Source organism: Momordica charantia (assembly GCF_013281855.1).
Source record: "Momordica charantia cultivar OHB3-1 chromosome 7 unlocalized genomic scaffold, Mcharantia_2.0 BLBB01000007.1, whole genome shotgun sequence".
Lineage (NCBI taxonomy): Eukaryota > Viridiplantae > Streptophyta > Magnoliopsida > Cucurbitales > Cucurbitaceae > Momordica > Momordica charantia.
Window position 1 is genome coordinate 4,910,294 of NW_028275165.1, and position 22,074 is coordinate 4,932,367.

Sequence of the window (22,074 nt, forward strand, 5' to 3'; positions counted from 1 at the left end):
CCTATAGTTCTAATGTACATCTTATACACATTATTTTTAACGTATAGTTTTAATATGAATCTTATTCATATTAATTTTATTTGAATCTCATTCAAATAATTTCTCTCATAATATATAGTTTTAATTTATAATTAACTATATATTATAACATGTCAATATACATATAATCCCTTAAGAAATTTGAACAATTCAAATTCTTCCAAAAAACTTGATCATCGTTTTACTCGTTATGAGCTAGCAAGGAGACCTAATGGACCTACAAATCAGAAGCTCTAACGATACGAGATTAATCGGTCAAACTCATTGACCGAGTTAATCAACATTCGTTAACTACGGGTCACTCCACTAAAGACCCGCAGTTGCATTCTTCTCACTGCAGAATGTTTTCGTGTCCATAGATATACGACCATTAATGACGAGTCAATCCTTCACAAGTGCTCGTAACTCAAGTTGGGTCAAATTACCGTTTTACCCCTGAGTTACATCTTACTCCTTAAATACCACTGCTCCTCTAATGAACAACTCGGTTATGGTCCGACCAATAACCGGAAGTCCCTCTCGGGCCAATGAGAGGGTGGGGCCCCTTGTTCAAGTCCCGGAGTCAGCATTTAAGGGAACACTCATCTACTCCCCTAAAGTCAGAGAGGAGTGAATTCCATCTTGTGAAGTTATGTTCCCAGCTCCTCACTCGGTCTCGTCCCCAAAATGGTAGGAATATTGAGTCGGTAACTCAGACCACTCTCACCCATACAGATCAAAGGACGAGCCCTCACAGGTAGGAGTCCATAACTCACTCAGGATTGAGAATGAGTTGTCTGGTCATCCTAAGAAACAACAATCTATTAGTTAACGGTGTTACATCTAAAGATTGGCTATTTCGTGGTCCGGTCTTATACAAACTCATTGTATAGGATACCCCCACTCGCATGTCTCCACACGAACGACCTGGATCGAGTCGTCTGTAACCTTTACAGAGTGGGCCGTATCCATAGTGTTGCCAGGATAAGGTACCCAGCCTTATCCATATACTATAGACCCTTTAGGTTATTCACGGGACATTATCCACTTGTATATCAGGGTATATCAAATATATACCTCGTATATCATGGGTATATCAAATATATACCCAGTATATCAAATATATACCCAGTACATATACTGTCCCGGTTACACTAAAATAACCTCGGATGTTTATTTTATTGGATTTTGGACAATGCAATGCTATGAATTTAACAACAAATTTATTGAAAAAAAACTTTATTGAATATACATTTGTTTTTACAAAATAAAAACTACGAGCTCAGGGCAACACACCCAACAATTATCACCCAAATAATCTAGCATTAAAGGAGTAATAATAATAGTCTTAAGTGTTCCGTGATTTTCCTTTAACGGCTGAAGGGAGAACGTCGAAAGGACGCTGGTCGAAGATTCCGTTGGAGGTTGAAAAGACATCGGTGGTTGGTTCAGTGAATGATCTCCTCCAATAGGATTCTTGATTATCTGTTCTGATTTCGAGATAATTTTTGGCTGCTCTGTGTTAACTTGAAGCTTCTTCGACAAGCCAGTCCCAGCAGATTTCATGGCCCTTTAAAAACGAAGCCAGGATCCATACTGAAGCTTTCTGCCGCTAGAGGAACATGCAACAACATTATAAAGGACATCACAATTTTTAAGAACATGATCAAGGCTTGCCATAGTGGTAACAGAAGTCCAGGAGGCACTCCTATTATATAGGAATCCAGCAACCTCCTATTGGACTATCTAAATTTAGCTTAATCCCACAAAAAAAGGTTCATGATGTATATGGTGATTCTCATTCGAAGGCTTGTGCCCCAACAATATCCGTCTTTGTCACATATTACATCTTCAAACGTGCCCACAACATTGCCTAGCTTTAAGGCCATAGCCTTGTTCATGGCCATCGGGAGATCAAAAAAATATACCCAGAATACGACTTTGTCGAAAGGTAAATAAGATGGTTTGATCAAATATGACGACTTGTCAAGAATGATAAGGTTTATATATATATATATAACCACGGCCTGTTCGGAGTATACGAGACCTATAAGAGGAACCACCAAAATTGAAAAGAAAAATGTTTCTCCCAAGTGTCTGAACTGAAAAATTAATATCAATCGTAACCTCATCTTTAATAGAGATTAGTGTGAAGTTCTCCCATTCTTCCAGGAATAAGAAAGCAAATCTATGATGCTACAATACTTATTACATTTTTGTTATATAATTAAGGTTAAAGAGTAATTTAAAAAAAGTTAGAAACAATATCGCTAGAGAAAGGGCTTAAACCTTCGACCTTGTGGTTAACAGCCACACGCTCTAACCAACTGAGCTCAGCTCTATGTTAACCATGTCTAAAATTTATATAATATCTTTTTACAAATTTAAGTGATTTATAACAACAAATTCAATTTAATTTGTCATATGTAATACTCCAAAATAATTTTTCTTCAGTTCAACAATATGTGCGTGGATGAGGATTCGAATCTTAAACCTTATGCTTGATCATATATATCTTAACCAGTTGAGTTATATTAACTCTAACTTGTTTTCTTATTTTCTCCTTTCAATCAAAATAATATCTTAAAACTCGACTCAAATTCATATTTTGTCTTTAGAATATCACATTACAAATACGAGGTATAGATCGATTCGAACCTATAACCTCTTAGAAAAAGTATGGTTGCCCTAGCCAATGAACTTTCGCTCATATTTTTACCTCAATCTTATATTTTTATAATCTTCGACTTGTTAAGACTCTATTATTGGTCATTACGGGTGTTGAACGATTTTATATCTCTTATATGCAAGTATACACCATCGTTGTAACAAGTAATAAAAAGTTTGTATCCATAGGGATTGACAACTAAACACCTCAATAATTGCTCAAGAAAACAAACAATTAAACAACAATATTTTGAACAAAAAGAAAACTAAAGGACAATCAACAAAATAAAATGTAACGAGTTCACTGTGTGCAAATGACTAAAAACTAAACCAAATCCACTCGATTATAGGAATAAAATGTAGAACAAAAGGTTAACTACTAGCTTTTAAAAGGGTGAAGGGGAAAGTTTAATGTAACCTTTTTTGGGCTACACAAAAGATGCTATAACATTGACAATGTTGAGATATTGGCCAAACAGACCTGGGAATCTTCCTAGACTTTCCATATTTACTACTATTAGAATTTTTAGACAAACTTGATAGCATATCAAATCAGTTTATAACCGTGCTAGGTGAGCCTTATTCCTAAGTACCCACTATCTAACTCAAGTAGATTCTAGCATGAATTGAAGCTTATCACCCCTATTACAATTTTCCAAGAGTTAACAAGGAGATATCCCAACATGTTGATCAAGCATATTGAAAATGAACTATAAAAACAACTTCAACTCAATATTCATCATCATTAATACTAATAGCAAGGTTTACAACCCGAAAAAAGAGTTCACAGCATTTCCCCCTTACAATGAGGTTTAGCTACGCACTGTTACATGTAATCTCACATATAAGTTGTTATTCTGTTATGCACAGTTGTAGGAGCTTAATATTTGTTAAGATCTTTTGTACAACCTATAAATACAAGTTGTACATTTTTATTATTTATGAATGAATAGAATCATAATTCACAAGATTATGAATTATTTCATGGTATCAGAGTAGGAAACGATATTTTCCTCTGGAAATTTTCCACGCGGTATTCATTCATTTTTTTTTCTTGACCTAGGTCAAATGGACTCTTCTTCCTCAAGCGGAATATCTTCACAGAGTCGCAATTCCTCCATTGGAGATCTAAATTCTCCGATTTTTTGGTTGTCAAACATTTGCAACTTGATTTCCATTTGATTAGATTCTTCAAATTATGTTCTTTGGAAATTTCAGCTTTCTGCAATTCTCAAGGCCCACAAGCTCTTTGGCTTCATCGATGGCACTGTTCCTCTCCCAAATCGGCATCTACTTGTGACTCTTCTAAGTCTGCTCCACAGCAACTCAATCCAGCCTTTGATGATTGGATTGCAAAGGATCAAGCCCTAATGACTTTGATCAACGCAACACTATCTCCGACGACGCTGGCTTATATCGTCGGCAGTGGAACTTCGAAAGAGGTATGAGAGGTTCTTGAAAAACACTATTCATCAAGCAGCAAAACTAATATTGTTAATCTCAAAACAGATCTACAGACAATATCCAAAATATCTGGTGAATCAATTAGTGATTATATAAAGCGTATAAAAGAGGTTAAAGATAAACTTGTCAACGTCTCTGTTGTGATCAATGAAGAGGATCTGTTGATATATATTTTGAACGAACTACCTACTGAATATAGTACTTTTCGTACATCGATGAGAACTCGTTCTCATCCAGCCTCTTTCGAAGAACTACATGTCCTTTTATTGTCCGAAGAATCTGCCATTGGAAAACAGGACAAGCGCGATGACTCCTTTCCGCAGCCTTCTGCAATGGTTGCATCTCAACAACTTAATACTCGTGGTAAAACTTTTGGATCTTGAAATTTTTGTGGCAGATCAACTCATGGTAACTCTGACCGTGGTCGAATTTCTTCAAATGGCTCTACCAATACAGGAGGATATCGAGGCCGACACCCTACTGGTTTCCCTTTTACTCATGTGCAATCCACTGCTACCACAGATAATCGAGTTTTATGCCAAATCTGTAATCGACCTGGGCATTCTGCTATTGATTGTTACAACCGCATGAACTATCATTACCAAGGCCGCCATCCACCACAGCAAGTCGCAACTATGGTTGCTTCACAAAATTAGCGGTTTAATTCTGGTTTGCCATCTTTTCTATCACCTCCATGGCTTGCTGATACTGGGTGCAATGCACATGTTACTGCTGACTTGTATCATTTGTCTATTGCATCTGAATAGAATGGGGAAGATTAAGTATCCGTTGGTAGTAGGCAGTCTCTTCCAATTTCCTATTCAGGTTGTGGAGTTCTTCAAACTCCTTCTTCTTCTTTATCTCTTTCTAGATTATTTCGTGTTCCAAATATTGCAACCAATTTATTATCTGTTCATCAACTCTGTACATACAACAATTGTCTTGTTATTTTTTACTCTACTCATTTTAAAATACAGGACAAAACCTGGGGTCTCATCCTTTTTCAAGGACCTAGTGTCAACAGTCTCTACCCTATTTTTTCACCAGCTGGTTCGTCTTCTTCCAGTGCTTTTTTTGAGTCTCATGGTCCTGTTGCTCATGTCACCATTAAGTCTTCCTCTTCCTTGTGGCATAACTGGTTAGGCCACCCCAGTTTTGATATTCTTCATTATGTTATGAAATCTTTACATTTACCTTGTTCTCGTTCCTTTAATTGTCTCTGTGAACACTATCTGCATGGAAAAATGATGAAATTGCCTTTTTCTCATTTTACTTATGTTTCGTTGTATCCTCTTGAAATAATACATTTTGAGGTATGGGGCCCTGCCACTGAACCGTCTATTCATGGTTACAAATATTATGTTTCTTTTTTGGATGATATGTCACGCTATACTTGGTTCTTTTCTCTTACTAGAAAATCTGATGTCTTTCATGTATTTGTTAAGTTTAAACCTCTAGTTGAAAATCTATTAAACTCTAATATCAAAATCTTTCGTAGTGATACCGGGGATGGGGGGATTTGTTAATCATCATTTTCACTTCCTTTTCAACACTCATGGCATTCTTTACCAAAAATCATGTCCCTATACCCCTGAACAAAATGGTGTGGTTGAACGAAAAACACCGCCATATTGTAGAAATGACTTTATCTTTGATTTCCACCTCCTCGTTACCTCTTAAATTTTGGCCTTATGTTTTTGCCACAGCTGTTTTTCTCATTAACCGTCTTCCTTCTTCTGTTCTAAAGGGAAAATCTCCTTCAGAATGTCTTTATAATCGACCACTGGACTACTATCATCTTCGTACCTTTGGTTGTGCCTGTTATCCACTTCTCAAACCCTATAATTCTCATAAACTCCAACCCAAAAACATCTTGGTGTGTCTTTCTCGATTATCCCTTGGATTACAAAGGCTATATGTGTTATGACATGAGCAATGCAAAAATTTACACTACTCGTCATGTTGTTTTTATGAACGTTTTTTTCCCTTTGCTACTCCACCTGTTGTTTCTCCCTCATCACCTCCTGTGTCTTCATCTTCTTCTTCTGTTCATTCTTTATTACCATATTTTTTACCATATTATGCTGCTTCTGACTTGTCTATGCCTGCACCTACTCCCTAGGTTCTTCATCCTCCCATTTGTTCTGATGCAATGACTGGTGACCATGGTTCCAATGGTGTTGATGATATTTTGGACAACACAGTTCCTTCTACTACCGCTGTTGATTGTTCAACCGGTTCTCTTCATATTATTGATGGTCCTATACACGCTCCTACTGTTCATTCAGAACATGTTTCCCCAACAACTGCTCCTATATGTACTATTTAGGCCACTAACTCCTTTTCAATGGTTGTTGATTTGTCAAATCAATTTGGTCCTTCTATTACTGCCATTGGGAATGACATTAATGTGACTTCTATTCCACAAATTGTTCCTATACTACCCTTGGTTCAAAATGTGCATTCTATGCAAACAAGGGGTAAATCTGGCATCTCCAAGAAAAAGATTTTTTTATATCTCTACTCTTCTAAATGTCTCCGTTGAACCAACCTCATTTACCAAAGCTTCCACAACTTTCGTATGGCAGCAGGCTACGCTTGATGAGTATGAGGCATTGGTTAAACAAAATACATGGCAACTCACTCCTCTTCCTCCGGGCAAGAGTGATATTGGGTGTAAATGGGTGTATCGTATCAAACGCTATCCCGATGGTAGTATCGCCCGTTACAAAGCTCGCTAGTGGTTAAAAGGTATCATCAAGAGGAAGGTGTGGATTATGAAGAAACGTTCAGTCTAGTTGTCAAGAAACCCACAATTCGCATTATTCTCTCCTTGGCTTCTCAGTTTGATTGGCCGCTTCACTAACTTGATGTCAAGAATGCCTTTCTCCATAGGGAACTTCGTGAGGAGGTTTATATGCAACAACCTCAGGGCTTCATTGATAAACAATTTCCAAATTATATTTGTCGTCTCACGAAGTCCCTCTATGGCCTCAAACAGGCTCTTCGTGCTTGGTTTAAATGTTTCACTTCTCATCTGTTAACTTTGGGTTTTGTTGCTTCTGCTGCCGACTCTTCTCTCTTTATACGGCGTACTACTGACTCTATCACTTATCTTCTCTTATATGTTGATGACGTTATAGTGACTGGTAGCTTCACCTCCTATATAACTCTTTGGTTTCTCAATTACGCTCCTCCTTTGATATGATAGATTTGGATGCTTTGCGTTATTTTCTTAGTCTTGAGATTACTAGATCGGTCACTGGTATCGTTGTTCATCAAACCAAATATGCTCGTGATTTGCTTATTCGTTTTGGAATGCTCTCTGCCAAGCCATATAAGACGTCTCTTATTTTAAAATCCTCTAAAGGATGTATCTGCCCCTTGTTCGTCAGAAGATGCTCGTCATTATCGATCCATTATCGGTGCCCTCCATTATTTGACGTTCACGCGTCCTGATCTTGCTTTTCCTGTTAATAAGCTATCTTAGTTTATGCAATCTCCATCTCTTGATCAGTTGTCTGCTGTCAAGTGTGTTCTTTGTTATGTAAATGGTACTTTGAATGCTGGATTATTGTTTCACAAGAGCTCTTCTGATCCTTTATGTTTAACTGCCTTTTCTGATTCCGACTGGACTGGTGACTCTATTGATCGACGTTCCACCTCTAGTTATGTCGTGTTCTTGGGGCAAAATCCTATTTCATGGGTTGCTAAGAAACAATCCACTGTTTCACGGAGTTCTACAGAGGCTGAGTATCGATTGTTGGCTTCCACTGCAGCAGAGTTATTTTGGTTAAGGCAGCTGCTTCGTGATCTTCATATATTTGGTACCAAACCTCCAGTACTTTGGTGTGATAACTTGTCGGCTATACATCTTGCTAAAACTCCCGTTTTCCATGGCCGTACAAAACCTATCGAAATAGATTTTCACTATGTACGTGAATGGGTTGTTCGGCAAGATATTTCTCTTCGTTTTGTTCCCTTGGAGTCACAGTTAGCTGATTTGTTTACAAAGCCACTTCCATCAGATCGATTATCTGTTCTTTTAACCAAACTCATGCCTTCATAGACATTTGTTTGAGGGGGAATGTTATATGTAATCTCGCACATAAGTTGTTATTCTGTTATGCACAGTTGTATGAGCTTATTATTTGTTAAGATCTAAAGAGCCTATAAATACAAGTTGTACAACGTTATTATTTATGAATGAATAGAATCATAATTGACAAGATTGTGAATTATTTCACGTACGACCATAAAAAGAAAACAAGAAAATGACAAGAAGAAGTGCAATACAAAATGGAGTCAAGGGTGAAGAAATGGAGCTAAAGGTTTAAGCTCCAATGGCTTGTTATGTTCTCTGTCCCTGCAGCTTCGGTGGGTCTTATTCTCTTCTTCTTGACTTCTTCAAATTGCTTTTTGGGAGTTTTTCTTGAAGTGAGGTTGAGGTGATGTGGAAGTGAGTGTGGAGGCTTCCTTAAATGTGAACATTTATACCTCCTTTGTTTTTAGGGCAACAAACAGATCCAATGGAACCCAGCTAAAATTTATCAAATGCTATATTCATAAAATAATGAGTCACATCATATTTTTGTTTTTTTTCTTGAGAAAGAAAACTTCATTAAATTAGAGTAAATCCTAATTGACCAAAGAAGACAGCCAACTAGAATACAATCGTTCAAACTCTCACTCTCCAAAGACCCAGCAGCCCTGTGAATAGGCAGAGTTGTTAGCCTCCCTATTCACTTTCACAAAATAGGTAACCCAACTACAACCCATCAAATTTAGGATTTCCTCGACAACCCCTCCAACCTCTATGAGATCTTCACCAACCCGATTCAGCAAATTTGCAACCACATCCGAATCTATGTCCACACGAAATGGGAACGACACACCAAATTTCGCATCCCCTCTAAAATTGCAGTTGCTTTGATTAATTTGATGCTACTGCAAGATTCTAGAAAGCGATTGCCGGCCCAGATGATATCTCCATCCCAGTTGTGAAGCACCCACCCCAGACCGCCCTACTGAATGAGATTCTGACCAAGAAGTGTCGGTATTGAGGGTCCAGGTATGTAAAGGAGGGGGAATCCATTTCGTCTTGACTTTGATTTTCCTATTCGAACTGCCAACTTGAGAATTTGTTTGGAACTTGTTGAGATGTTCTGTAATGGCCTTTGAGGCCTGTTGTATCAATGTGAAGTAACTAGGTTGCTCGTTCTGAAAGACCACATTGTTTCTATAGTTCCAGATAATCCACGACCCGATCATAATCATCTCTAGCTCCTCGTCCTTAGCTGCATCAAGCATCCACTCCCAGTAGTCTTTACTCGACCAAGCCCTCCTGTCACAAGAAAACATCCCCCCATCAAAATTCATGTAATGTTCCCAAAGACGTCTTGGTACCTTGCACTCCCAAAATAAGTGAATCACAGTCTCTTCATGATTTCTGCAAAAAACACAAAGCACATCAGTTTTAATTCCCTTAGTAATCAAATTGGTTTTAAGAGGGAGAAGATCTTGTACTATTTTCCAACAAACTATCCTTATTTTAGGGGTTACGTTTGTCTTCCAGAATCGCTTCCAAAGCTCGGATTGTAGGTTCGAATTTGAAGAAGAATCTGACAGGATTACTTCCCTTTGCAAACCCAACTGATAAGCACTCTTTACCGAGAAAAAACCATTTTTAGACAATCACCAAATTATCTCGTCATCTTTATCATAGCTAGACAAAGGAATTTTCAGGGTTTTATCATAGGCCAATTTTAGCTGACTGGCTGGGTGTTGGTGAGATCAATGAGAAGAAAAGGAAGGGGCATAGACCTTGACGGTTCGAGGAAATACGGCTCTCTTTTGGAGAATATAAGGATATCATAAAATGAGTAGGGACTGAGCAGGGGGATAGCAGTGGGTTAGTTTTCCATAGAAAGAGGCTGAGATTCAGGAGTTATTCTGTCAGGGCGATAGTGGTTGGAGAAATAATCTTTGGCAAGCTGAGCGTGTTCTAGAACGATTGTTAGAGGAGGACAAGATGTACTGGAGACAATGGTCCAAGGATGATTGGTTACTGAAGGGCGATAGGAACACAAAGTGGTTTCATCTGAGAGCCAGTCAGAGGAAGAAGGCTAATAGAATATGGGGGTTGTACAATGAGTCAGGCAACTGGTGTAGTCGGGAGGAGGATGTTGAGAGGATTGCCTCTTATTATTTCACTCAGATCTTTTTGTCGTGCAATTCTAGTTCCCAAGATATGGGCCCAATTCTAGACTCCATCTCGCCAAAGCTATCAGAGGAGCAGAACAGGTGGCGCTGTCTAAAGCCGCGGGACCTGACAGGGTTCAAGCTTCATTTTACCAAACCTTTTGGGATATTGTGGGAGAGGAAACTACCAACATCTGCCTTAATGTCCTTAATGGTTATGTGGATGTGGGTCGGTTAAACAAAACACTCATTGTTCTTATCCCAAAAAAGGACTCAAGAAGGAAGACGGACTTCAGGCCTATAAGTCTTTGTAATGTTATTTACAAGATAATCTCAAAAGTGTTGGCGAATATGGTGAAGAGGGTTTTGGATGAGTTAATTTTCCCCTACGCAATCGGTTTTGTCCGGGGTAGGTTTATATCCAATAACGTCATTATAGGATCGAATGTATTCATTCTCTTCAAGGCAAAACAAAGGGGAAGTCAGGGGCTGTGGCACTAAAGCTTGATATGTCCAAAGCTTATGATCGAGTTGAGTGAAGTTACTTGAGAATGGTTATGGCCAAGTTGGATTTCAGCTCTAGGTGGATTGAGTTAATTATGAATTGTGTGGAAACGGTGAATTTTTCGATCCTTATCAATGGGAGCTCGGGCCCTTCTTTCAAGCCAAGTAGAGGGCTACGTCAAGGAGATACTCTATCCTCTTATCATTTTCTATTGTGCTCTGAAGATTTTTCTGCTTTTCTTGCACGAGAAGAAGAGAAAAACAACTTGTCTGGTTTTCGCATTAATAAATATTGCCCCTCTCTAATGCAGTTGTTTTTTTTTTTTTTGCAGATGACAACTTAATCTTTTTCGGTGCAACTCCAAAAGACTGTCAGACTGTTAAATGGGTGTTAAAGTCCTACGAGAAGGCTTCGGGGCAAACTATAAATCTGGAAAAGTCCTTATTCATAACTAGTAGAAACACAAGTCAAGATATGATTGAGGTCATTAAATCAAAGCTTCAAGTTCAGTATTCACCGTAGTTGGGACAATATCTTGGCCTTCCTTCGCAGATTAATAAAAGCCGGTGTGCAATGTTTCGCTCCCTGATTGAAAGAGTTTGGAAGAAGCTCTAAGGTTGGAAAGGGAAGCTCTTCTCAATAGGCGGTAAGGAGGTCCTTATTAAGGCAGTAGCACAGGCTATCCCCAACTACACATTGAGTTGCTTTAAGTTGCCGGTTACCATTTGTAAAAAACTGCATCAAATTTATGACCAGTTTTGGTGGGGATCGACCTTTGAGAATCGAAAAAATCACTGGTAGAACTGGAAACGGCTTTGTATTCGAGAGGACCAGGGTGGTATAAGGTTCCGAGACATAAGCATCTTCAACTAGGCTATGCTGGCTAAGCAAAGCTGGAGAATCCTGAGAAATACCAATAGTCTTCTAGCAAGAATCTTGAAAGGAAAATATTTCAAGACTGGTTATTTTTTGAAAACTATAATGGGGCCTAAGCCTTCTTATGCTTGGAGAAGCATTTTGTGGGCAGGACCTATTCGAGAAAGGATATAGATGGAGAGTGTATAATGGTTTCAGTATTAATATAGGCTCGGAGCCTTGGATTCCTAGGGATGGGTCTCTTACTCCATGTTTACCCCTACCCACCTTCGTGAGTTTCCAATGGCTTGGCCAATGTCCGGAAGGGCCAGTGGGACGAGGGAAAGATTCGAAGCACATCATATTTTTGTTACTCTTCACTGTTTGGTAAAAGTTATAATTAAGGTGAGTAGTAGAGCTTCACATAGCGTGTAGAGATTATTAAGATTTAATTTATAAAAAAAAGTATATAAAACATGAAATTAATGTATTTAAGAGGTTAAGGATGAAATTTAAATATGACAAAAACAATAGGGAGAAAATCATATATATTATCATGATTTTAAAGTTATACAAATAAGAAAAAAAATCAGTTTTCACAACTTGATCTAAGAAAATTAATAATTGGAGTAAGGATGACAAAAAGATCATATTACTTTAAACCTTTCCTAAAATATTTGGATAATCAAAAAGAAGTTATGTGAGAAAAAAAAGGTTCAATTTAAGGATTCAAACGTTTGATATAAATGTATATATAATATCTTAATCATTGAATCATATCCAACAACGAAGTCCAAAAAAAGTTCACCTTAATTGGATACAACAACAAAGTCCTCACATGACCAAGGCTCCAAAATTTAGATGGTACTATTTTTCTCCTTTATAATGAGGGTTTGAATGTCTTGTCTCAATGAAAAGAGTAGATGCGATTCGTGTCGAAATTTAAATGGTACTTTTAGCTTTTGGAGGGAGTGATGCCGACATTCTCTTTTGACCTACACATGTGACATGTAAAAAGGGACATCTTCACATATAAATTTATTACGGCAAAATGCACTTTTTATATTATGACAAAATGGACGTCCCTGACGTTCATTTAGTTTTAAGTTTCAAAAGGAATATTTTTAGCCTATGAAGCTTCAAAAATGATTCTAAATAGTCCTTGAAGCTAATTGGTTATTAGTCGACAAACGAAAGATGATATATAGCCATTATTTCTTGAGTGGATCGTGATTATGTGGCAAAATATATTATTTTTATACTACTTTTCTTCTATATACAGTGTGACATAGCAAATGAAAATGTATTCTTTGTTCCTCCCACTCTCCCTCCTCTCTCCTCCTCCTTCCCCAGTGAACCGTCACCGCCTGTTGCTGACAAACGGTTTGTAATGGTTCGAACAAACCTCTCTCTCCTTCTCCTCCTTCAACGTACCGTCGCCACCCGTTGCTGAAAAACGATTTTTAAAGGTTCAAACTTTGTTGAGATCATAATGCAAATAAACCTTCTTAACGAACACAAAATGGATGTCCTTGAATAACAGCAATGGGTGTATTGGAAAACATCAATACTTTCTTCATCTAACCATCGACCCGTCATTTTCATATATCCATGAATTCGACATCAATAATATTTTCACTATATCGAAAAAAATCGACTAAGTATTAAAAAAATCAACAAAAAGATCATTTAGAAGCACATAATATTAATAATAAGAATTTTAAACTTATCAAAAAATGGTAAAATATTATTTTTTTTCTTTATTAATTTAGATAATTTTTGTTAACTTTTGTATAAATTTTCTTCAAATATCCATTAAGATTGATATTTTGACAATATTTCCACGATATTGGCATTTAAATCCTTGCATCTAATCTCTCGTAGAGTATAGCTCAATTGGTTAATGCATTAGTAATCTCTCTAATGAGTTTATCTACAAATAAAGTTACCGACTCCTAAAATCAAGGACCTCTGACAATGATTTCAAGTACACAATAACCTCAATATTTATAAATACCTTTTTTATATATTCGTGAGTGTCTTGCACGCACCTCAATTAATCTCACGGAACAACCATCTAACCCTACTACATTTGGTTGCCAAAGTAACTCGTAAGATATTAAATTCTAGGTAGGTGACTACCATGGTTTAAACGCATTCCCTTTAAACCATTTACTATTTACATTGACCTTTATTGACCACTAGATCACACCATGATGATTCAATAATAACAGTACTGTCAAAGAGTAATATCTTCAATTGTACAAAATAACTTTGGAGAAATCCATGAAAGTTGTTCTTTCCATATTTTGAAACATTTTCTAAGTTAAGTTAATGCAACACAAACAATCATAGAAATTCAAATTCATTCTCTTGTTTGTCAACAACTTAATGGTGGTGGTCGGTCAACACCTAAGTACTTTCCTCAAGAAAATAAATATAAAAGCAAAAATGTAGATGGAGGGTGTCATGTGTTCTGAGAGTAGAACATGGGACAGCAAAAGAAGAGTCCTATTCTGACAATTCACCCGAAAATTTTCTAGTTTCCAACACATAATTGTAATGAGAGCAAGAGCAACAACTGGAGAGCAGTGGAAACAAGAAAAAATAATGAAACAGAAACACAACACAACACAAGTGGTGGCCCAAACCCAATGGCCCAATCATTGACTTACACGTGGCTTTGATGCTGACAATTTTAATAATGGCGGGCCCTTGCATTCTGATTTTCCTTTTTCTATTTCGTTTTGGGCACTGTTTTCAAATGGCAAAAAAAGATTCAGAAGTGAACCCAAAAATGGGTGCTATGGCAAGTTCTATCATACATAAGCCCCTTCTGTCAAAAATGTGCCTCTATAGAATGACTTTTATGATTTTGACTGAATCTACAAAATGTAGTTCTAGAGAGATCCCAACTTACCTGAATCTTGGGTATTTTGTCCTGTCATTCAGTTGATATTAAGACTAAACTCTCAGTTCACTTAAATTTAAGCTTCATGCATAATCTTAAACGAACGAAACAGTAAAATGAGGATATGCTTTAGATTTAATAAACGAAAATTGTCCTTGAGAGTTCTACAAACTGAGATCCAAGGATCAGCAAACGATTCCATTCACCTCGTAAATCTAGTTAAACCATCAGGCCTTCATGGAGTCAGCTCGGGGCCTCCATAGTCCAAGCCTATACTTGTGAATATACTTCAATATCAGCTTCCTCTGCCACAGACCATACATTAAAATTTAGGCCAACAAAGAGTGAAGACATCAATCAAACCAGTAAACCACTACTGTTCTAAATAAATACACGGTATCTATAGAATTTTGCTCTTGCCAAAACTTGTATCCTTCAACAATAATGACTGAGATTTGGAACCAGCTGTGGGGCATGCGGTGACCCCTATAGCAAAAAGAGAGTAAAGGAAGGTTGGGTCATACTGGATGAGCTTAGTACCAAAATTCCTAATGCCTCGCGAATCTGGGCCTTGAAGCGGATACGGGTGCCCTCGAGTATATGGGAGCAAAGCTCCGACTCCCAATTATCATTTAGGATGGGAACTAGTAGGTGGAGAAGAGGTGCAAATCTAGTAACTTATATAGGATAAGTATGGAAGCATTTTGATGCATTGCATCTAACCAGACGTCTACGGTATCAAATAATTTTATACTAGATAGATCTTACCGAACGTGATTGCATTAGATCCAGATTCAACAACAGAAATGTCATTTGGGTAAGACTAATAATTGCGAAATCCATGATATACATGTTATTTTACTAATTCTTTTAAAAACATCTTTGATGTTATAAGCGAAATATTAACTAGATAATAACTTCTTAATATTGTCTTTTAAATAACCAAAGAATTAAATTGTTGATTATATTTTATAACAGAGATTTAGGAAATTCGAAAGGGTCTATGAAGCATCTAGTGAATTGGAATATCACTTCCAAGTCTCGTGAGGGCGGTGGCCTTGGAATCGGGGGTCTAGCTCAGAGCAACAATGCACTTTTGGCAAATTGGGGCTGGCGTTTCGACCTTGAAACGTGCTCTCTTTGGCGTATGGTGGTGGACAGTATTTATGGCTCCACTTCTTTCGGCTGGTCAGCAGCCACTCGTCCTAATCTTTGCCATCATTGTCCTTGGAGTAGCATTTTTAAGCAATGGAATTTTTTGGAACATCATTCACAGTTCAAAGTTGGTAGTGGAGATGGTGTTTCCTTTTGGCACCACATTTGGATTGGCAAGGAGGCTTTAAAGGTTTGTTTTCCTAAAATATTTTTGCTTTCTCCTCTTCCAAATGCCCGTCTCTCAATTTTGGGACTCCAATTCTCGTGCTTGGCATATTGAAACTAGGAGATCCCTAAAAGATGATGAATTTGATACCGTTGCTAGCCCTACTTAGCTCGGCATTGGTTAATGAGGAAGCTGAAAGTAGACATTGGTCCTTGGAACCTTCCAGAGCCTTTTCGGTAGCCTCTTTATGCAAGCAGCAGACTTCTTCATCTTTGCCTAAGGATTTGTTCGATGCTCTGTGGAAATCTAAAAATCCAAAGAGAGTAAATGTTCTCATTTGGATTCTCCTCTTTGGCAAAGTTAATACAGTGGATATTCTTCAAAGGAAAAACCCTTCAATGGTGTTTTTTCCTTCCATTTGCTGTTGCTCACTGTGTGGAAAGTCTTGTGAGTTCCAACAACATATATTCTTTCAGTGTTCTTTCTCGCCTACTTGCTGGAAGCTTTTCTTTGAGATCTGAGGTTTCTTGGGTTTTTGACTTCGAAGTTGCAAAAAATGTTGAATCTTTGTTGATTGGCCCGTGTCTCGCGTCAAAGGCGGGTCTTCTTTGGTGTAATGGAGTCAAAGCTTTGCTGTCCGATATTTGGTTCGAGAGAAATCAAAGGATTTTCAAGGGGAAACGTCGAGATCCGGTTGAAGTTTTCTACCTAACAAAGTTTAAGGCTTCTCAATGGTGTGCTCTTTCCAATGTTTTTGTTAATTTCTCTCAGAGTATGATTTGTTCTAATTGGGAGGCTTTTATAACTCCCCCTTAGCTCTTGTTTGTGTTATGTTTAGTTTGTTGTTCTGTTGTCCATTTTGTTTACGTTCTCACTCCTTCATTAAATCAATGAAAATTTGAACAACTTTCTATTCCTTTTCATTAAATCAATGAAAATTTCGTTTCTTGTTCAAAAAGAAATATTTTATAACAAGGATCTAAAGTTTAAGTAAATCTATTCCATTGTGAAAGTTATAATATCAATATAAATCTTATAAAAGATTGTTAATGAATTTTCAGCTCCATTTTATTATTTAAATTTCTTAGCGCGCGTAAGGAAAGTGATTTCAAAATTAGATTAATCCATGAACACCACAGTTATATGAACATTTGAGAAATAGAGAAGGGCTACTTTAAGGATCTTACAAGAATATAAAAGTTTCTCCCATAACTTTTTACTGATGTTCTTTTTTTTTTTGGTTGATATCCGTGACTGTCCGAGCCAGCTTACGCAGACCTTGACTAAACTTACGGGACAACCTGACCTTACAACATTTGATGCCGGAAAACACATAGAAATTACTAATTCTTAAGGTAGGTGGCCATCATGGGGTTTGAATCCATTCCCTCTTAATTAACCCTCTTACTAATTCCTAAATTTTTACCGATGCAAAGGCAAACAATACCTTTTTTTAAGAACCCTGTAAGAAGGGATCCAATCCAAAAGAATAACACCGAATAGGTAACTATAAAAAGCCTTAGAAACCGACAACCATAATGTATTTTTTTTTATTAAGAAACAATTTTATTGATGTATGAAATTACAAAAAGAAGGGGAGATAAAGAAAACACCTGTTACCAAAGGAGTTACATGAAACTTCTCCAATTGGTCAAAAGTGTAGCCATACTATATGAGTAAGAAAGTATAGATGCTTTACACCAAGACATAGCAAGGAAAATGATATTATCAAAGAGTCTAGATAGACAAATTCTTTTCAGTGAAGAGTCGATGGTTCCTTTCATTCCAAAATGTTCACAGAAAGGCTCTAATGATATGCTTCACATGATCGTCTTTTCCTTCTTGAATGAGTGGCCAACAAGAACATAAGTGAGCAGAAGCTTTATATCGATTGGGAGGGCAACTTTCCAATTGAAAGCTGGGAGGATCTCATTACAAAACTTTGTAGCAACGGGGCAAGTAAGGAGGAGGTGAGGCTGTGTTTCCTCATTTCTTTTACAAAGGATGCACCATTGGGAAAGAGAAGGATGCACCATTGGGAAAAGAGGGTGAGATAGGGTAATCTCCACTGGATTTTGTCGTTTGTATTAATGGCCTTGTGAGCAAGTTCCCAAATGAAGAATTTAATTTTTTCTGGGTAGGTTTCACCCCATATAGCTTTGGCGAGGGAGTAGGTGTGTGAGGTTTTTTGGGTCAAATCTGTGAGGAGAGACACCCACGACATATTAAATCTAACAATCTCCCAAATTTCCTCCCAAGAACTCTCAACCCTAAAAATTTTACTATTCTTCTCGAAATAGATACCCCACAAAGTAGCGAAAAAAACAAGTAGGCCACAACAGGATTCCTCTTGTAACATATAAATAGACAATACTATTTAATATATATACACACACATATATATACATATACTCTAGATGTATTAATCGAGTAACTAGACAAGAAAAGAACTGTCTTACTCTTCTAACAAGTAGAAATAGTGAAAGGCATTAAAATAAAATACATTACAACAACTAGCCATCAGAATATTAGCACCAAAAGAAGTTATAAGCAAAACAAAGAAGGACCACTTGGTTATCAAAATTGCTACCTCTAAAAGTTTTATGAAATGTAGGAAGCCTATCCTTTTAGTTTTTTTTGGCAAATCAAATAGGTCAGTTTGCTTGCTAATCCATGTCAATCACATGAATGTTGTTTCCATGACTGCAGATATATGTTTGGGAATTGAAACCACCAGGTGTTTGACCGTCTTTGCAAAAACAATCACCAGAAGAAGGATAAGGTTGAGGAATACTTACATGTTTGCATGGGATTCCAAGTTTTTTCAGCTTAAGTGTGCGAGTGACGAGCAACTTTTGGAAGTCTCCAATCTCTGATTCAAGTTTGGGCACATGTGACTCCACCCCATGCCCAACGCCATTTAAAAACTCTGGTATCCCGACTTTCACTAAAACATAAATGACAAAAATCAAGCACATATAATCTTATCTTATCAACTCTAAATCCAAACATTTAATCCTAGCCACAACAAAAGCATAGCAAACCAATGATGACCAACAAGTAACAGATAAAGATATCAGTACCAATGGAAAAATTAAGCATTATATGACTTCACCATACAGAAAGATAAGTAATGCTTTTCACTTCTCTGAAATCCTATATCACTTCTTTTTGCTCCCACTTCCAATTACTAAATGGTGAATCATGCCCTGGCTTCTGCTAGGGTAATAAATTGTCATTCAATGAATAGATGAGAAATAAACTCCATGTCTGTTTCTGTTCATGCTTCCATTCGGTAAACCATACCATACATTTCTTCACTCCTATTTTGGCTCACACAACATACGTTAAAAGTCATTTTTCTATCCACATTCCAGAAATCAAATTGATTATAAGCTCAGCTCTAGGATCAAGATGAGAGACAAGTTTTTATACTGATAAGATTGAAAAGGAAAAAAAAAGCACTTACCGACATATGGGGTTGATTTAGAAAAGAATCTAGCAAATAAAGGAGCTGAGTATGGTTGGAGTATTGACCTATTGTTGGAGAAAATCTGCCTCCATGCCATCCTTGTCGCTGTGCACGTGAAATCCATCAGTCTCTAATGGTATACTTTTTCTCTAGGAAGGTCTTAAAGCTTTGAAGTAACCAATTCCATTTAACACTTATCTTAAATTTTGTGGGTTCATTCTTTAATACTTCAAAGTTCAAAGACTGTCAGAAGTAATGTGCATTTGACAAACAATCTATGTAAATGAATCATGGAAAAGATTTTGCCACATTCAATTGCAAATGAAAAAACAGATTCATAAAGTTAACAAACCAAACATGGTTCAATAGCCCACATGTGTTTTAGCCTTCTCTTTTAATTACCCACATGTAGTTCTAACCAACGGATCTCCAATAAATTCCATACTTAAAAAGAGAAAAAAAAAACTCCAGAAAACTCTATCAAATAAACAGAATACTTTTACTCCCCCACCAACCATCAACCACTAATTCAAAGACAGAAAATAAAAACTTTTCTATCCCCAGAAAAAATCAGAGCCTCTCTCTGAAGCCAGTCATTATAATTTCATTTATGCTAAAAATATACTAGATTAAATTGTTCTCTTTCTATTTTCCAACAGAAATATCAATAAGCGAATGAACTTAAATATAGATAAAATCTGCAAATGCTTTCCCATTGTATATTAAATGTTCATTCACCATATGTCACGTCTTAAAAACATGTCAAATCATACCGTTGTTAATCTCCAAAACTAAAACTTACAATACACGATACATTACGAAACTAAACGAACTGTTATTAATGAAGTGTTCAAGAACAGTGGCTTTTATAGAGATCCATTTACCAAATACAGGTATAATAAAGAGGGTTTTAAACAGACCAAACAGACTTATGAAGATAGAATAACTAAAGACAATTTCAACTAACTGTCTAACCAACAGTTACTAGAATATAACTACTAACTGAATACAACAATATTAATGGTTTTTCTTAACCACTTTGTACCTAGACACCCTGATATCTAACATAATCATGCAAGTTCTACTTTTCTAACCCTCACAACTCAATTACAATAACAATTCATCACTTTCTTTATCCAAAATAACTCTAAACTACTCAAAACTCCTCGTAAACATAATCAAGTACATAAGTCAGACAATACGTCCCATTCTCAATTAATCAAAACTATAAAGAACATACATCAATTATAAGAATGATGCCTTCTCTACACAAGATTTTCAGCATGCTAACACACCAGTCCATAACAAAGATTCAATATCAAGAACCAATAAATACACAAGACACAAGTATGATCCAGTACATACATCACAACCATGGTATTAAATACCCATCGACATGTCGACATTTCCATCGTCATTTCCATGTATCCATGGATTCAACATCGACATGAGAGGTAAATCGATATTTCTATAATATAAGAAAAAACATCAATAAAATATAAAAAATATCAACAAAATGTCCCTAATATAGACATAATATTAATATCAATCATTTTATAAATCATGAGATGTTTATTTGTTAATTTAAATATTTTTTATGATTTTCTTATTTTTATAACTTTTCTAGAAATATCCTAACATCGACATTTCCATGAAATTTGGACTTCGACATTTTCATCGACATTGACATTTAAAACCTTCCTCACAACTCATATCAATCATACAAAATCTCATCGGCAACTTCAACATGTTATTTCATCAATCCCACATGTTTATAACCAGTGAAATAGCAATAATGTGCATCAATAACATAATGAACAGAGTTTAAGCAAGTAAAGCATAAGCAACCAAACAAACAGCACACAAGCACTCAAGTAAGGGACCACTTACAATTAAAATATAGTCAAATCAAGCCTTAAGCATACAAACACACGATATACACCGGTGAGAAACCACTTACTGAACAAAAAAATTCTAAATTAATCAGAAACAAAGTTCTCATAAATTAATTAAGCCAACCACTAACTGAATCAACCTAATAGGCCCTAAAGGACCAGATTGACGAGATTTTACCGAGTGGATATTTGCTTAAATCCGAATAGGTTCGTTCGAGGTAGTTTTGCTGAGTTCGAGGTCGCGCTCCAGAAGAAGTTGTCGCCACGAGGTTGGGTTCGTGGTGGGCCTTTCCGCCGCCGCTCGTGGTGGAAGCTCGCCGGAGTTTTGGTAATCGCGCGGATCTCCCTGCGAAGGTACGTGAGAGGGGGAAAGGAGGAGGAAGAAAGAGATACAAGACCCTAATTTTTTAAAAAAGGAATATGTTAGAAATTGATTTAATAATTGCATTTAAAAGTAAAGTTTGGTGTTTATAATTTTATTAAGAAACGTAAATATTTGATAACTTTATATATTTGTTGGTTTTCGATTTTTCAAGAAATACTTCTAAAATTGTATAGAAATTTTAAAAACCAAATGGTTCATTTATTAACGTTTCCGCTCATTATTCCTTGTTTCCAAGTTTATTAAGAAATCTAAATATTTTCTCTTAAAAAAAAATTAAATATTCGACAATTATATATTTTTTCTGTTTATCATCTTTTAGAAGCATTTTCAAAATTGTATACAAATTTTGGAAATAGATTTCTCTTTTTCCTTCGTGCTTG

At 36.6% G+C, this 22,074-nt stretch overlaps 1 protein-coding gene and 1 pseudogene across 4 annotated transcripts; one reads left to right on the top strand and one right to left on the bottom strand.

The window, feature by feature from the left end:
* The first annotated feature begins 3,753 nt into the window (after positions 1–3,753).
* LOC148210048 (uncharacterized) lies at positions 3,754–8,218 on the top strand (annotated as a pseudogene).
* A 4,924-nt stretch (positions 8,219–13,142) lies between these two features.
* On the bottom strand, positions 13,143–21,734 carry LOC111021823 (uncharacterized). 4 transcript variants are annotated; one of them, XR_015792267.1, is made up of 6 exons: positions 21,488–21,734; positions 19,412–19,519; positions 18,741–18,895; positions 14,828–14,926; positions 14,386–14,464; positions 13,143–13,159 (listed from the first exon to the last, which is right to left on the bottom strand). XR_015792267.1 is itself a non-coding variant. In XM_088126638.1 (5 exons), the coding sequence occupies exons 2-4, from the start codon at positions 19,509–19,511 to the stop codon at positions 14,849–14,851; spliced, it is 333 nt and encodes a 110-aa protein (XP_087982764.1). In that variant the 5' UTR covers positions 19,512–19,519; positions 21,488–21,734; the 3' UTR covers positions 14,063–14,464; positions 14,828–14,848. The 4 variants fall into 4 exon arrangements, 3 of the variants coding, with proteins under 3 accessions (XP_087982764.1, XP_087982763.1, XP_022154599.1); XM_088126638.1 differs by lacking the exon at positions 13,143–13,159 and having other exon boundaries at positions 14,063–14,464; XM_088126637.1 differs by lacking the exons at positions 13,143–13,159; positions 14,386–14,464 and having other exon boundaries at positions 14,687–14,926.
* Positions 21,735–22,074: the final 340 nt, after the last annotated feature.

What these genes read in the sequence shown, in the direction of transcription:
- LOC111021823 (XM_088126638.1), bottom strand. Translation starts at nt 19,511, where the DNA reads ATGGCATGGAGGCAGATTTTCTCCAACAATAGGTCAATACTCCAACCA. An exon ending in TAAATCAACCCCATATGTCG is followed by an intron (nt 18,896 to 19,411) that starts GTAAGTGCTTTT and finishes TTGTCATTTATG; the next exon opens with TTTTAGTGAAAGTCGGGATA. An exon ending in TTGGAATCCCATGCAAACAT is followed by an intron (nt 14,927 to 18,740) that starts GTAAGTATTCCT and finishes GGTCTGTGGCAG; the next exon opens with AGGAAGCTGATATTGAAGTA.